We start from the raw sequence: 15,462 nt of genomic DNA, 5'->3' as shown, positions 1-15,462 counted from the left end.
CCGGCGCTTCTGTCTCTCCCCAGGGCTCGGCATCATTCCTCAGCCCAGGCAGCAAACTTGTTCGAAAAGCCATAATTGTTTTAAACAAAATGCATTTATTAAGGGGGGAAAAATAAGAATAACCTCTTTGTTGGAGCATGGCTATAATCTATAATGCGAGTATTGTTCCCCTACCCTGTGGCATAGGAAGATTATCTTATCTGAGTCCTGCTGTCAGTAGAGCCTTGGGTTTTCAGGCGATCGTATTTCTCTGCAAAGCTATTTCGTTGCCGAGACAGGTGCATCAGTCTTCGAGGCACATGCCTGGACAACAGAGCCATTATCAAGACCCCAAATTCCTTTCCAGGAGTGAGCAGAATGGTAAAAGCAGGTGATTAATGAAGTGCCTGTTTGCTATGAAATTTTACTCACTTATCTGGCATATAAATGAAGAGGCATTTGGGGTTTGGCGGAGACCCGGAGGAAGCTACAGATGGCAAAGATGCTGCTCCACCCCTGACGACAAACATTGCAGCGTGCTGCAGGCAGCATCCCTGCGCTGCCAGTCTGCGAGCAGAAGCGGGGCCAGCACTTGTTTTCAAGAGAAACACCCATCTTTTCCACGCAAGAAAAAGAAAAATGGCTCTAACCTTTGCAGCTGCCGGGCCTGGCTGGTGGCTCCCACGGGCTCATCCGCCCCCTGAGCGCCGCGGCAGGAGCAGGGCTGGGGGTCAGCGGAGGGTGCCGAGGAAAGGGAGACGCCAGCACGAGGATGCAAAAGTGGCTGGGAACCATCCTGGCCTGAACCTGAACCTGAACCTGCCAGCGAAGCCAGCGGTGCCGGGGCCGCGGTCAAGCACCGACTCCAGGGCGGCAGCGCTGGCGGCCCCAGCAAAGGGCCCCCTCGTCCTCCGGGGCATAAGGCGATGGCACCGACCTGGGCCTTCACACCCCCATGCTTTCGCCAAGCCCCCGTTGCTCTGCCCTGTGGCATGGGGAGGAGCTGTGTCTGCTGGAGCACCCGCGCTGCCTGCGACCGCCCCAGGAAGGCACAGGAGCCACGAGCTCCCCAGGGCTGGGCTGGCCAGTGCACCCGAAACCTGGCTCCTCGCCCCAGCCCTGCGCATCCCGGCCAAGGCTGGTGCTTCTGGTGACCATCACCGCTCCCGCTATCCCAAAGCAAATGCAAGCACCGCATCCTGAAAAGGCTTTGGGCACCCAGCCCCGTGGGAGCGCGCCCGGGGGGTGAGTGACCCCGTGCCACGGCCGCTCTTCGCTCTGTCAAGCACGCTCGGTGAGCGCGGTATGCTTGCAGCACGCAGAGCGCTTTGCTGGAAGCCCAGCCCGGCACTGAGCACATCCGAAGCTCGGATGCCACCTGAGAGCCCTCACGTTCCTCTCCAAATTCAAATACAAACACACCATCAACTTCTTCCTAACATATGCACTCACTGCTATTTCAGATATGAAAAAGACCCCCCAGCTCTCCCCCGGGGCCGGTGGGGGTCTGTGCCGCAGTGGTACATACCGGTGCCCGCAGCCAGGTGGGTCGAGGCTCTTCCTGGCTGTTTCCAGCAGAACTGACCCGACAGCAGCGTTAGGCTTTGGGCACCGCACACTTGGAGAATAAAGACCTCAGCTTTATAGTCAATTCTTATCGACTCACATTACTTTATTTATCCCTGGATGTTCCTACCGATATAAATAGAGATCCTTGCGCTGAGCTCCCTGCCAGCCACCGAGGTCAGAAACGGGAATTCACAGGGACGCAGCATCAGTTCGGATTGCGTCTCCTGCCACGGTTTTGCAAGGCGCTGCCGGGTCCTGGGGATTTGCAGCGTCCCAAGAGCTGGAAAGGGTCTTTCGAGCATGAAACACACCTTCTGTGTTGCGTTAGGATTTTTTCCCCCTGTTGTTGTTGTTTTAAGTGGCAGGAGAACTCAGCTTGGAAAGGTTTCGCTCATCCAGAGCAAAACATCTGCTGGGTTCATGAGAGCCTTGTGACCTGCTCAAAGTGCAAAGTGTTCTGCTGAGCAGTTGCAAACAGCTCCTGCTCTGCAGGGCAACGCCGAATCCTGCACAGCATCACCAGCAACGCTGGGTAAGCAAAGGCAAACCCTCTGATTTCTTTTTATAGCAACCCAGATACGGCAGCTCTCTCAAAAAGTAAAATACCCTGACTGATGCCCCCTCCCACTCTCCCAAACCACCCCTGCGGCTCAGCTGCCAGGCAGAGTCTGACCCGGCATCACGGTCACTTGGGCAGAGAAACGAGGAGCTGCCAGCCACGCTCCAGGCAGAGCGATGCTCGAGCCCGGCATCGTCCGAGGATGGGGACTCTGCTCCGGCTCCCTGCAGAGCCGCCCGCTCGGGCACAACGCTGAGCCCTCGCAACCCCTGCCTCAGCCGCCTCTCCAGCACAAACGCATCCCGAAGGGGCAGCTCCCACCCCCGGACGGTCAGGCCTGGCTTCGCTCAGCTAACGTCACATGCCGGACTCGGGTCTGAGCTCAGAGCAATTAATTCAAGGTGCCCGTACAGCCGGGACAGCCTCCTCCAGCATCTCCATCCCCATGTCCGACTCATCCTCTGGGGCAGACAAGTCCCCACCAAGCGCAGAAGCAGCACGACGGGGCTGTGCAGCTCCAGCAAGTGCAAGAGATTCATTTTCCAAATTACTTTTTTTTTTTTTTAAAGCAACACAGCTCTGGAGAACACATGCCAAGGCAGGGGCACGCGGGAGCCAAGCAGAACAAATACCAGGGTCTGGTTCAAGTTAGCTACTGACTCCAGCGACTAAAAAAAGGAGCCCAGACAAAGAGCAGCAACGTTAATGGCATAAAAAAAAAATCATCGTCTCCTGTGTTTCTGCTTGTTAGCACAGGGGAGAGACAGGCTAGAGCTGGGATTTCAAAAGAGCTTAAAGGAGTTAGTCGTCTGAATCCCATTCAACAGCAACAGGAATCCTGTAGTTAATTTCTACCGCCGTCTTTGAAGATCTCAGCGATAATTTGCACCTTCCGAGCACGTTTAATCTCAAAGCCACTTACAAAAGGCCAGCGAGCGAGCGGGGAGGGAGCTCAGGAAAGTCCCATTTCCAGGCTCATGAGGGAAAAAACGGGCATTTACCAAATGCAGAAACGTCCACCCTGCCTCTGCGGGGGGGTAGCAGGGGAGCAGCCCCGAGTCCCGCTCCGCTCCGTCACTGCCCCTCGGCAGAGCAAAACCTGCTCCTCAGCGATGCCAGGAGCCGGGTCCCAGGGGAATCCCAGGCGGCTGAAGCACCGGGGCAGGGACCCAAAGCAAGGCAAGAGTGAGGCTCCTGGAGCGGATCCCATCCCTCCCATCGGCAAGAGCGCGGGGCAGTGCCCGGATGGATGGAGACCCCAGCCGGGCTGAGACCAGCCTGGGGAGAGTGGCACAGAGCAGGGAAAAAGCCGTTTCATGCCCCAGACGCTGTCGTATGTCTTTGGCCGCATCCGTGTCAATTTAGATGTGTAACAGAACATCTCTAGAGAGACACGTTTAATTGCATAACCCAAGTACTCGGTCCAGTAGATCAAGGTCCCCAACCTTGAGCCCAACTGGGCGGTGGAAGTCCCACAGCGACCAGGCTCACCCGACACCTGCAGCCACGCAGCACCAGCCACACTGCTTGTATCTTCATACGCCTTCTCTCTCTTTCTTGCCTTTTCTTTATTTATTTTTCAACTAATGAACTGCTCTCCAGAGCTACTTTATTACTATTGATTCCAGGAGCAAAACCCAATTGATCTTGGTTAAAATGAACCATCTCTTAAATTCTCGTTTATAAGGGTGATGGCTGGGCAGGAACCACTCCGAGCTAAGGGCAGGGCAGGCGTGTTGCACTAGAGGCCAGCAGCCAAAGACCCTGGTAATTTAGCCAGAAATTATCTGGCGGGGTTCGAGGAGTGGTGCCATGTAAAAGAGGGACTGCTGCGGGGGAAGAGGGGTCCGGCAGCCGATGCCCACCCACCCCCGGGGACTCACCGTGTTGAAGTTGGGGAAGAGGTTGAGCGGTGACGTTCCGTTGAGCCTGAAGGTCAGAAAGTGCTTGATGTCCAAGGGGGGATGAAGGGGACGGCCAGGGATAGGCAACGATGCTAAGAGGGGGCTGCTGTGTCCGGAGGGACCTGGGCAGGCAGAGGGGAAAGAGCAGCATTAGCGTTGGTGGCCCTGCTCGCAGTGGGGGGACACGGCACACGGGGCCATCTGCCACGGGCTCCGGACCCTCTTCAGCGAAGGGTCCCAGCCCCGGGTGGCCCTGGGCACCCCTCTGCCTTTCAGGCTCAAAACCAGCATCCCGGTTCAAAGCTGAATGCATCCCGGTTCAAAGCTGAATGCAGCCGTCTCCATCTCCGCATCAGAGCGTTGGCACGCGCAGGAGTTCGCTTTGAACCCTCTGAAAGGCGTCAAAACCTCCCCCAGGGAAACAGCCCCTTCCCTGGGCTCTCCCACACCAGCGCCATGGGGACTCCTCCTTACCGGGGCCGGTGCTTTTTTGGCTGCTGGCAGCAGCCGAGGGAGCGCCCCAGCCCCGAGCACCCCTGCGAGTGCTGAGTGGGGGGCAGAGGGCTGAGCAGCCCCTGCCCCAGCACCGCCCCAGCTTTACCAAGGTGTTGAATTTTGGGTGCCCCTGGGACCATCCAAGCTGTGCGGGTGCCTCAGCTCTGCCCCTCCACGGGTATTTTGGGTGGAAACCCCCAGGGACGGGCTCCCCCACAGCGACCCCGGCACTGGAGCCGCCCGCTCCCGGCCAGGCGCTGCCGCCTGCCTCGCATCATCCCCCGCAAACTAACCGCAAGCTCTGGCGGGCGATTTAAAAATAGCTTGGAGTTATTAATAATTTTCTGTTTAAAAAGAAAACACCCCTGGGAAGGCGGGAAGGCTGAACAGAGGGGCTCTGCTCTGTCTCCAGCCCACTCCCCGTCCCAGCACTGCGTCCCGCTCAGCAGCCCAAGGGCAGCGGTTTTCCCCCCGCTGGGAAAGCGTCCTCTGACCCGTGGAGGGCCCAGGCTGGGCTCCTGCGCCCATGCACGCTCTGAGAGCGAGGAGGGGGGAAAAGTTAAAATAAACAAGCAAACAAATAAAATACAATAAACAAGAAAACGTTTCAAAACGCTGCGAGCCAGAAAAGCCCATTCGCATCTCGCATGGCTTCACACCTCCTCCAGCCCACCTCGGCAGCCCTGTCCCGCCGCCTGGCACAAGGACATGGTCAATGTTCCTTCTTTATGTTATTTCTGGGTTCTTTTGCACCTCAAAGGCGGTCGTGGAGCCGGGCTGCCCCGGTGCAGCATTACCCCAGCCCACTGCCCCCCCGGCACTGAGAACAGCAGGAGAGCCTCGTGCCCGAGGGGGTCGGGTGCTCCCCCAGCAGAAACACTGACCGGGAGCCGTAATCACCGGTGCCGCTTTGGGACAGTGCCGAGGCGCTCGCCCCCCTCCAGCCCCCCTGCGCCCCGACACCAGCTGGGCAGGACGAGGACCCCGGTCCAGCAGCGGGTTGGTGCTGCTCTCCCGCAGTGCTTTGCTTTTTGCTCTACACCCGACCCTCCACTGGCAGAAACCAGGCTGGTGCAGGAGCTGAGATACAAATCTGAAATTCAAAGTTTGAAAGATTTTCTGAATTTGAGCAGCGAGCGCTCGCCGCGCGGGCCCTGCGGGCAGCAACGACCTCTTTCTGGGAGAGCGCACACAGGCGGCTCTTCAGCGGCACCGGAGCCATCCCTGAGTCAGGCCTGACTCCGGGGAGAAATTACATTTTGCTTCATCAGGCGTGCATTGATCGAGTTAATTCCAGAGTCACCCAGAAGGGAAATCTGTGAAACTGTTTAAAAATAAATAAATAAAATTATAGCAACAGCGATCAGGGAGGGAGCAAAAGCAAGCAGAAATGGGTGAACGATGCATAATTAACCTTCTGAGGCGTGAAACAGTATTTCTGCATCAAATCATCTGAGATGGCAGGGCCGGTGCCCGGGGAGCCGGCCCCCAGGGACTCCCCAGCCTGCACACGCAGCCATGACCCTGCGCAAGAGCTGCGGTTGCAACAAAGGCATTTGGGGCCGGATTGCACAGGTTTCCACTTGCCTTTGTCAGTACGCTTTGCACTGACTGCACTGGCCTTAAAAATACCTATATTTTACATCTAGCACTGGGAGGAACAAGAGGGCAGGCGAACACCTCTGCCCCCATCATCATCAGCCGAATAAAGGGAGTTTGCGGCTCAGCTAATGCTGCTGCGCCGGCGAAACCTGGCTGCTGCTGCGCGGCCCCGCAGTTTGCTCCCCGGGGAGCAGCTCCTGCGCCGGGCCGGCACGTGGCCCCGGGATGCTGGGGAGGGACACGGGCTCCCGGGGATGGCCACTGCCCGCGGCAGCTGCTGCCCACTGACACAGCAAGGATGTGATATGCCAAGCCGCTTTGGCATGTCCTTGAGCCCAAATTTGTGGATTAAACGTATTTCGGGGCTGGGTCTGCAGTCCAGGGGTAAACCAGGCCATTAGGAGAGAGCCCAGAAACCCCAACCGAGACGGGACCCCACGGAGGGGGCAGGACCTTTCCCTCCCGGTTCTGCCACTGAAGTAGACAAGATCCCCACGAGCAGGAGAAGGGCTGAAAGCCTCCAACAGCATCATCATCGTTCAGGCACCCCGCAAGGAGCGGCCACACACCTGCAGCTGGCAAAAGGAGGAAAGCCAGCACTCGCTGCAGAAGGGACGAGCTGCAGCCGGCGCAGCTCGCTGTTCCCCAGAGGGGAAACAGGACAGCAGCCACATGGCCCAGGGACAAAGTCATCGTCAGCTTAGGTTTGCCTGAACCTCAGATGATCACAACAGCATAAGCACCCCATGCAGGGAGCGGGCAGACGAGCAGTGCAGACGCAGCCCCAGTGCCAGCATTGCTCCCCGGTGAGGAGCGAGCCGCCCCGGCACGCTGCAGCACCCCACCAGGGCACGGGGCACCACACAATGCTCTTGGGCCACTCTCCCAAGGTTACGGGGCTGCACCGCTGCGGCTCCTGCCTTACCTTTGCTGCAGGGCAGATTCCGGCAGCAGCTGTGGGCTGTATTTTTAGGTATTAATTAGACATTCAATTAAGGGGATTTGCTCTGGGGAGAGTGGCAGGGCCCCCAGGTCTGTATAGAATGACACGACCTTACCCGAGGTGATGGGCACGGCCACCGGCAGGGCGGGCTTTGCTGGGAATGGCATCCCCAGATGCTCGGTCTGCAGCTCTGGAGCAGGACTGCCACAGCCCTGTCTTTGTCTCTCTCCCCATTTTGGCAGAGGAGCTCCCACCTCTGCAGCAAACACGACTGCTCTGGCACCGCGGTGTCGGCCCCGGGGGTCCTTCCGGGACGTGCTCAAGGCTCCAGGAAGCATTTGGAAAGGCTGGTACAAGGAGGGCAGCGCAGGAGCCCCTTGCTCCTGGCACAAGCACCAAGGGCACCGCAGGCTCTGCCCCACGCCCCAGCCAGGCTCTCGGCATGTGCCACCCAGCTGGAGGCCACAGAGGTGGGTCACTGTGCCCGTCCCCACTGCGCGGGGCCATCCTCCCTGCCGAGCCGCTGAATTAGACCCTGAGCGATGGTCAGGTCTGAGCCGCTGCAGCCTGGGGGGTTCCCTTCACCCCCCAGCTCTGCAGGGAGGGTGCACGACTGTTCTTAACTGAGCATCCAGCCCTGACCAAAACATGCCAAACTACATGGCGACACCGCCGCAGTGCCGCACATCTCCTGCCTGGGGCTCAGCTCCAAGCCATCAGCTCAGCCCCTTCCCAGCCCTCCGAAGCTCAGCCCAGCTCCTGGCCCGCAGGCACACGACTCTCAGAGGGGTCCCTTGGAATTTAAAGACATGTTTCAGTCCTTCATTTAACCAAGCCCACCCAGGACCGTGCCTGGTGGCCGTCCCCAGCCTGTCCCCCCCACCTCTTTGCTCCGCACAGCAACGACACACACGTCTGCAGCAGGTTTTCTCCCAGGTCCCCTGCGAGGCAGATGAGAGCAACTGTTGTGCTGTAATGCCATGTATGTGTGAACCTCCAAGAAACACCTTTGAAAGCGGCAGGGACAACGCTGTGGGTTTTCATGCCGACATGAGAATCTGCCAAGGACCCATCTCCGCCTCGCAAGAGCATCTGGTGCAGAGTCTGCACAGGACAGATGGAGACGGGAGCTGTTTATTCACACAGAAGCAGTCTGGCTACCTCCCATTTGGTAGGTGTTCTCAGCAGATTTTGGTGGTGTCTCAAATTCCTTACCCAGGGCTTTAGAGCTTTTGTCTCTGGCCAAGCACGGGCTGAATTCACTCCAGCTATTTCCAGGAGACTCTCTGGGAAACACGTCTGTGCGCTCCCCGACGCCAAAGGCTGCCGGCAGGAGACGAGGAGCAACACCCAGTCACAATGCCGGACCACGACCGCAGCAGCGGAGCAGGCCCAGCACTGCTCGGGGTCCGGACCACCCCCAGTGCCTCCAGCTCCGGCTTTAGGAATGTCAGTAATTAGCAGATTGCCCTGCCTCAGCCTCCCAGAGCAACCAGACACAGCACACCCGACCTGGACCGCAGAGCAGCAGATCTGTTGGCCCTGGAGACAGCGATGCTGCGGCTGCCCAGGCACGGTGGGTTTGCCCCGTGGCCACAGCGGTCCCTGCAGCAGGACCGGCCTTGGCCGAGCGCAGCCCCTCCATCCCGCCCAGCGCCAGCGGAGCCCAACGGAAAGGAAGGGCCAAGCCCCTCCCCGGGGGCTACAGAGCTGCACTGCGCAACCTGCTCTGGTGCCGACACCGGTTCCCAGCCTCCCTGGGAATGCGAGGACAGGGCATGTGGTGAGCACCACCCTGCTAAATCCTCCTATTTCCAGCTTTCGACAGCCACAGCCGCCTCCTCTACGCGCACGGTTTGGACAGAAAGCAGCCCGCAGCGAAGCCCAGCTTGCAGGACAAAGGCACACCGAGAACCACAAACCCGAACCGGGGGATGCTTGTGAGCGAGCAGCCTTCACACCACACTTGCCATCAAACCAGCATCTCCACCTTACGGATCAGCCGAAGGACACAGACTCCGGGCCATCAGCGGTCACCTGCCACCAGCCCCGAGGACAGAAATCCCGGCTTCCCTTGCCTCCACCGCAGCTGCAGGGCACAGCATGCCCACGGGAGCCCACGAGACACCGCCAGGGACCCCTGAACACCCCGTCCGTGCATCCGACATGGGGGCATGGTACCCTTTGGGTTGGACAGACAGCCAACCGCCCCTTGGAGCAATGGGGGGACCCCAGCAGGGGAGGCAGCTGTGCCAGTGAGTACTGCTCCCATGGCTGTGCGACCCCTCCAGCCACCCAGGCTGCTCTGCAGCGGCTCCGCAAGCCAGGGCTGGGGCGGAGGATGGTCCACCCGCCACCGGCAGTGGCTGCTCGCTCTGGAGAAGGGGAAGCAGCGAGCCCAAGCCCCCCCCATGGCCCTTCCATATTGCTGCAGCACAAGTCCCAGCCAGAGGCAACCTCACGGGACCAACGGAGACTGTCAGCGTTATGGACGTTGGGGTCAAATCTTGCTGGACACAGATGCTGTGCCTGCAGGATGGCGTCAACTTACCCAGGGAAGGAGCGGAGCTGAATCCTGCGGGAGGACCCGGTGCTCAGTATTAAACCGACACGATGCTTCAGGCTGCTGCGTTGGCTTTATTGCAGATTAAAATCAGTCAGAAGGATCTTCTCACCCCACCCTGACAGCACTGAAGGAAACATCCCTCCGAGTTAAAAGCGGAGAAGCCCCAGAGCACCCCGACATGCCATGCAGCACCAACTGCCCGGCTCAGCCACCGCGCTCGCACACCCAGACCCCGGCGGCAGAGGAGCCTGAGCCCCCGCGCGCTGTGGGCTCCTGATGGCTTCGCTCGCTTCGGGGTGAAGGGAATGTTTAGAAGGAAAAACAAGCTAAACAACTCAGGTTTGTCCCAAAAGCAGATGTTAAAAGACTCCTTCTTTGCAAGGTTGTGGAGAGCTCAAAGTGCAAAGGGAACGTACGTATGCAATGCCATTTTGAAAAGACCAGGAATTCGCTATTTATTATTTTCAGACCCCTGCTTATAATTTATTCTGTCACTGCAAAAAAAGTCCTTTTAGATATCTCTGTACTTGAAACACTAGGAAATTTAAGATAGACCTTTTTAATATAGATATTTATATATATATTTTTATATATATACACATACACATATATACACAATGATGCATTTAAAAGTTACTATTTCCTCAGTGATTACAATACCATTCTCTAAATCTCTTGCTCTTGAAATGATCATGACTTGATGCCACTGCTAAAAATATTTTGTGCTGTGCGCAAGGAATACCAACAAGACACCGCCAGGCATTCCAGGGTTTGCCACAGAGCTAGAAAGATGCGCTGCCTTTTCTGCATTCATTCTCGAGCCTCCAAAACAACAAAAATCAGATATTTTTGCAGAGGATTATGTAAAAGCTGCTGGGTATCATTGTGCAAAGGCAATGTGACATTTGAGCTCAAGAGAAGATTTGCCTTCATCTCCCTAAAACAAAATAATAACAAACCCTTGAAAAAAACCTCATCGCAATTTGGGATTTCAGGTGGCCCCAAGATTTTAAATTCTGGCCAATTCAGACGGATGTTTGGGGGATGAGGGAGGGGTGGTCCTGGGACCGGCATGGCTTTGTGAAGGATCCTGTTTCCTCTTCCCAACATGGAGCAGATCACCACCCACCAGTGGCTGCCTGGACCCAGCAGTGACTAGCGATGGGGAAAGGTGGCGTCAGGCTGGCGCTCGGGGCTGCCCGCAGGACCCAGCTCCCTGCCCGCAGGGCTCTGCCTTCGCTGGCCGCCGCTCACTTCACCTGTGTCACGATGAAGCCAGATTCCTTCATGCTCTCATAGTACTCGATGGCCAACGCAAAGTCAAACTCGTTGATGGCCGGCCCATCGATGGCGATCTTCATGAGGTCGGAGAGCCCCTCATCCTTCGTGCGGCGTGACCGACCACGCTTCAGCAGCTGCCGGCCCCGGCTGATCTTCTCAGCGAGGACCGAGCCCAGCGGCAAGGCCAGGGCGATGGCCGCAAGGACAGCGAAGTCCGGGAAGAGCTCATGCATCTCAGAGTTGCTGTAGACCAGCTTGACGCAGAGGTCCTTGAAAGAGAGCTGGCTGAGGCTGAAGACGATCCGCTTGAAGAGGGGGAAATCACCCAGGGCCCTCTCGCTCACCACCACCCGGGAGTAAGCCTGCAGGAGGAAATTCAGCTCGCTGACCCCATAGCTGCCAATGTCCTCCAAAGACTGGGGGTAGCACTTGGGGTTGAAGATGGCCGAGAAGGAGCTGATGGCCTCCAGGACGCTGCTGGGGAACCTGTCCAGCAGGTTGCCCCGCACGCTCTCCAGGTAGCTCTCCTTCAGGCGCTCAAAGTGCTTCAGGTGCATCTTGGAGCAGTTGGCCAGCTCGACGCCCTTGTAGTAGAGGCGGCTCTCGCCCTCCCGGTCGTCCCGCGGGTGCTCATTCATCTCGTTGAGGAACTCCTGGAGGTTCTGGCCGCTGGCACTCTTCTGGGCCTGCAGGGTGGTGGCTGTGGCAGAGACGATGGGCTTCAGGATGGAGAGGTCGAAGTCCTCGATCTGGAAGAAGCGGCTGAGCTTCTGGAAGATGGGGAGGACATCCAGGAGGATCTTGGTGAAGGCCACAAACTGGAACTTCTTGAGCTCTTCACAGAGGCCATGGGCCACAGGCGACCGCTCTGCCTCGCTCTCCAGCAGCAGCACCAGCGTGGGCCATGAGGAATCAATGGCTTCCACGGCTGGGAAAATAGAAGTCCAGTGGATGGCTTTGGGGCTCCCGAGGTCTATCTCGCAGAGGTCCAGGACGCTCCGCAGCTCCTGCAGGCCGTTACTTTCCCCCCTGAAGCTGGAGTAGAGCCTGTACACAGCGTCCACCGTGGTCTCATACTTCTGGAGGTACTCGATGCTGACGATGCTCTCGGCCGGCAGCAGGGAGCTCCCGTGGGACAGGCAGTGCATCTCCGTGAGGAGCGGGCAGAGGGAGGTCAGCGCGGTCCCCACCCCGCTCAGCCGCTCGGCCACCAGCGAGGCGCTGTCAGCGCTGAGCCAGGTGATCTTCATGGTGGGGATGCCAAAGGAGCGCATCACCTCGCCCACCTTGCCCGCCACCGTGGAGGCCTCCCCGGCGGGCAGCTCGAAGCTCCCCAGGAAGGTGGCGGAGGTCTGCCCGTTGCAGGGGGATACGGTGGTGGTGAACATGGCGAGGTTGCGGTGCTCCAGGACATCCACCGTCTCGTCCACCACCAGCCCAACAAACGGTGAGGCTTTTATCCTGTGCCTGTCCTCGTTGTGCAGGACTTTGGCGATCGCTGCCTGAGCCAGTTAAAGGGGATGCGCAGGGCAGGCGGGGAGGGAAAGAGAAACACAAATGAACTTCAAAAGCAGGTGGGAGATGCACAGCACCCGGCAAAAAGCAAGCTGCAAGGCTCCCACCCTCGGATCTCCCCGAAAGCGGCGCAAGGTCCCAAGTCAGAGAGAAGCCCTTAAGCAAGTTGCACATAGGCAAGCTGGAAATCGCTTCTTTTCTAACGCACCGTCTCCTCCCGCTCCTGGCCTGCAGCCCGAACACCGAGTGAAGCTGCAGAGAGCTCTGGGGTCCCTGCCCTGAGCCAGGGCTTGGAGCCCCACGGCTTCAGCAGGACCAAACGCTGCCGGGCAGCACCGAGCTGCCGTCCCCTCCGTCACCCGGCTTCCCGAGACCCTGCCTGTGCTGGGAGCGAGGCAAGATGCCGAAAACCTGCTGCCTCGCTTCAAACTTCAGCAATTGCTTCTGTGCTTTGCAAGCCCAGCACGGGTAGGAGCAGCAGCAAAACTTCCCAGCATCTCTTCCTTCTTTACTCCATTTTCCCCATTTCAGGCAAACGCCCGGGCTTGAAGGCAAAACTTCCTCAGTGTGTGAACGCGGTAAGTAGCACTTCAGGCTGAGAAATCTAATTAGTGGATTTAGTCTATCTGCAGCAAAATAAGGCTCTTTGGAGATCTAAAAAAGCCTGGCAAACAGCCAAGACTCACTAAAAAATTAATTTGATTTTAACAGGCATGAAGCATTTGTAAAATTAAGGCAATCCTTTCTAAACTCTCTGGCTACTTGATTTTTCTGATCACCCAGTTTAGGGCAAAAGAGGAAAAACCCACAGTGCTCATGTGCTAATTGAACTCCTGAGCTTTTATCCTTCAAGCAGCCTGGCAGGCTCAGACGGGAGAGGATGTCCCTGGTCTCCCTGCGTGTCTGGAAGCACACGCATGACCACGAGCCCGAGGCTCCCTCAACGGAGCCCATCACCTTCTCCTGGTTTGTCAAACCAGGGAAGGACACCAACAAAGTGCCACGTTGATGTTTAACGTGGAGAAACTTTCAGTCTCCACTGAAAATCCTGGCCAACAGGAGCATCGCCTGGCTCCACCGACTCCCCCGTGGGACTAGAGCACGCCCCAGAGCAGCCGGTGGTCCCAAGCACTTCGTGGACATGCCCTGGTCCCATGGGGTGCTTCTACCTGTCCAAGGATGGGGACAGAGGTCTGCCCATCAGCGATTGCTGACAGAGGCTGTCGGTGCTCCTGGGCAGCCAGGCGCCCCAGCCCCTGCTCTGCCTGTCAGTCAGGGACACTAGCTCCCTGCCCAGCCTCCCGGCTGCCCGACCCCGCGGCACCCAGCTCCAGCCCTCCTGGGCTCGTGCCGCCGGGAGGATCCAGCGATCCGCACTGCAAAGACGCCTCTGGCCATGGCGAGGCAGAGCACACACTTGCCTCCCTGCGTTTCAGTGGGGCCCGTGGGATGGGACGGAGCTCATGCTTAAGGCTCCTGCTTGCACATGCAGCTTCCAAAAAGCCAAGCGGGTGCTGGTGACGCTCGATGGGGCGCTGGGAAGCATGGAGCTCCCCACCGCAGCCGGCTGGCACAGGCACCCAACCCGCTCTGCTGAATGTGGCGGGTGCAGGCAGCTTTGCAGGCAGGCGGCCGCGCGGCACCGTCCGACCCCGAAGCAGCCATCAAACGCGGGTGCAGAGCCCCCAGCCCGGCATACACACCTGCATCTCCCTGACGCTGCTGGGGTGGTAGTACTCGCTGTGCTCGGAGGCCAGCAGCGCCTGGCACAGGTTGAACTTCTGGAAGTCGAGCAGGGAGGAGCACTTCTCGTCTGGGATCTCCTCCTTCGCCATCCAGTAGACGGTGGTGAGGACGGCCACCTTCGCCGGGTTCACCTCCACCTTGATGACCGAGCGCAGCTCCGGGTGGCCGTGGACACGGGTCTCGAAAGCCAGCTGCTCCCGGTTCACCGCCAGTGCCTGGCGGTGTGCGCCGGAGGTGACGTGCCGCAGCAGGGCATGGCGCTGGAAGTTGTCCGTGCCCACAGTAAAGGCGTTCTCCGCTTTACCATGCTTATTCTTCACCAGCGCCTGCCGACACTCTATGCAAAACATGAGTTTCCTCTCATAGTCAAACTCCAGCCAGGTAAATTCTTCCTTCCAGTGCTCATTGAAATAGCGCTTACACTTTTTATTGGAATTAGAAGTTTCCCCAGCCGGCTTTTTCCCTGGAGGCACCATATTGCTGCGGCTGGGAAATCAAACACTACGGTTGAACAGAAACGTGCCTTGGAGGAGCAGCCTCTACATTTAATTTAGTAAGAAGGTCTATTACAACTCTCCTGGTCCGACTGGAGATGAAAGAGACACAAGGGAAAGGGATTAGGGCCCTGCAAACCTCAGCCTGTGCTCATCGTTTATTCTTGGCTGCTAACGAAGAGCTGCGGTGGCACGGCGGCGGCACTCAGGGCAGGCAGGGCTGCGCGACAGCCCTGGCACCGCACAGGGGGATCCCACCAAGCGCCTCATTGGTGTCACCGGCAGCTCTTGGTGCCAGCGGTGGGACTGGCACACACACACAGTCCTTCTCCCAATCACAGAGACACCCAAACACGCTTTCCATCAGACCAGACCTCCATGCTGCAGCTGATGCTGGGAAGGCACGGAAGGTTCAAAGCTGGCTTTGGACCAAACGTCAAAAAAGAGCATGTTCAGCCCCACGAGGAGGAGCACACGCTGCTGACGGCGAGTGCCAGAGACCCGGAGCTGAACGAGGATGACTCGGAGGCCAGCTCAGAAACACATGCTTGCGTGCACGTGTGTGTTTTCATTCCTCCCTGGCTTGTCTCTACCCCAGGAAATTGCCGAAGCCACGCCACATGCCGCGGCAGCAGGACCGCCGTGCCCTGCACAACCAGCGCCCCAGCCCAGCACCCCTCCCAGGGGCGGCTGATGCACAGGACCTGCTCCAGCCGCAGCACCCAAACATCTACTGGAGCCTGAGGCTGCAAAGCACTTACACACCTATTTAAACCAGGTAGCTGCAATATTTAAGCATCCACTTAACT

At 58.2% G+C, this 15,462-nt stretch overlaps 2 protein-coding genes across 2 annotated transcripts in view; both read right to left on the bottom strand.

The window, feature by feature from the left end:
• Positions 1-15,462, bottom strand: part of ZNF385C (zinc finger protein 385C) — an 89,339-nt gene that overhangs the window by 7,849 nt on the left and 66,028 nt on the right. The window contains exon 5 of the mRNA XM_059830151.1: positions 3,991-4,133. Within this exon, the coding sequence (XP_059686134.1) occupies positions 3,991-4,133 (143 nt within the window). The remainder of the gene's footprint in view (positions 1-3,990; positions 4,134-15,462) is intronic.
• Positions 10,853-14,640, bottom strand: C28H17orf113 (chromosome 28 C17orf113 homolog). The gene is made up of 2 exons (XM_059830417.1): positions 14,117-14,640; positions 10,853-12,400 (listed from the first exon to the last, which is right to left on the bottom strand). The coding sequence occupies exons 1-2, from the start codon at positions 14,633-14,635 to the stop codon at positions 10,868-10,870; spliced, it is 2,052 nt and encodes a 683-aa protein (XP_059686400.1). The 5' UTR covers positions 14,636-14,640; the 3' UTR covers positions 10,853-10,867.

The sequence above is a fragment of the Gavia stellata genome, chromosome 28, assembly GCF_030936135.1.
Source record: "Gavia stellata isolate bGavSte3 chromosome 28, bGavSte3.hap2, whole genome shotgun sequence".
Lineage (NCBI taxonomy): Eukaryota > Metazoa > Chordata > Aves > Gaviiformes > Gaviidae > Gavia > Gavia stellata.
Note: the sequence above shows the minus strand (reverse complement) of the source record. Positions and strands in the feature narration are given on the sequence as shown.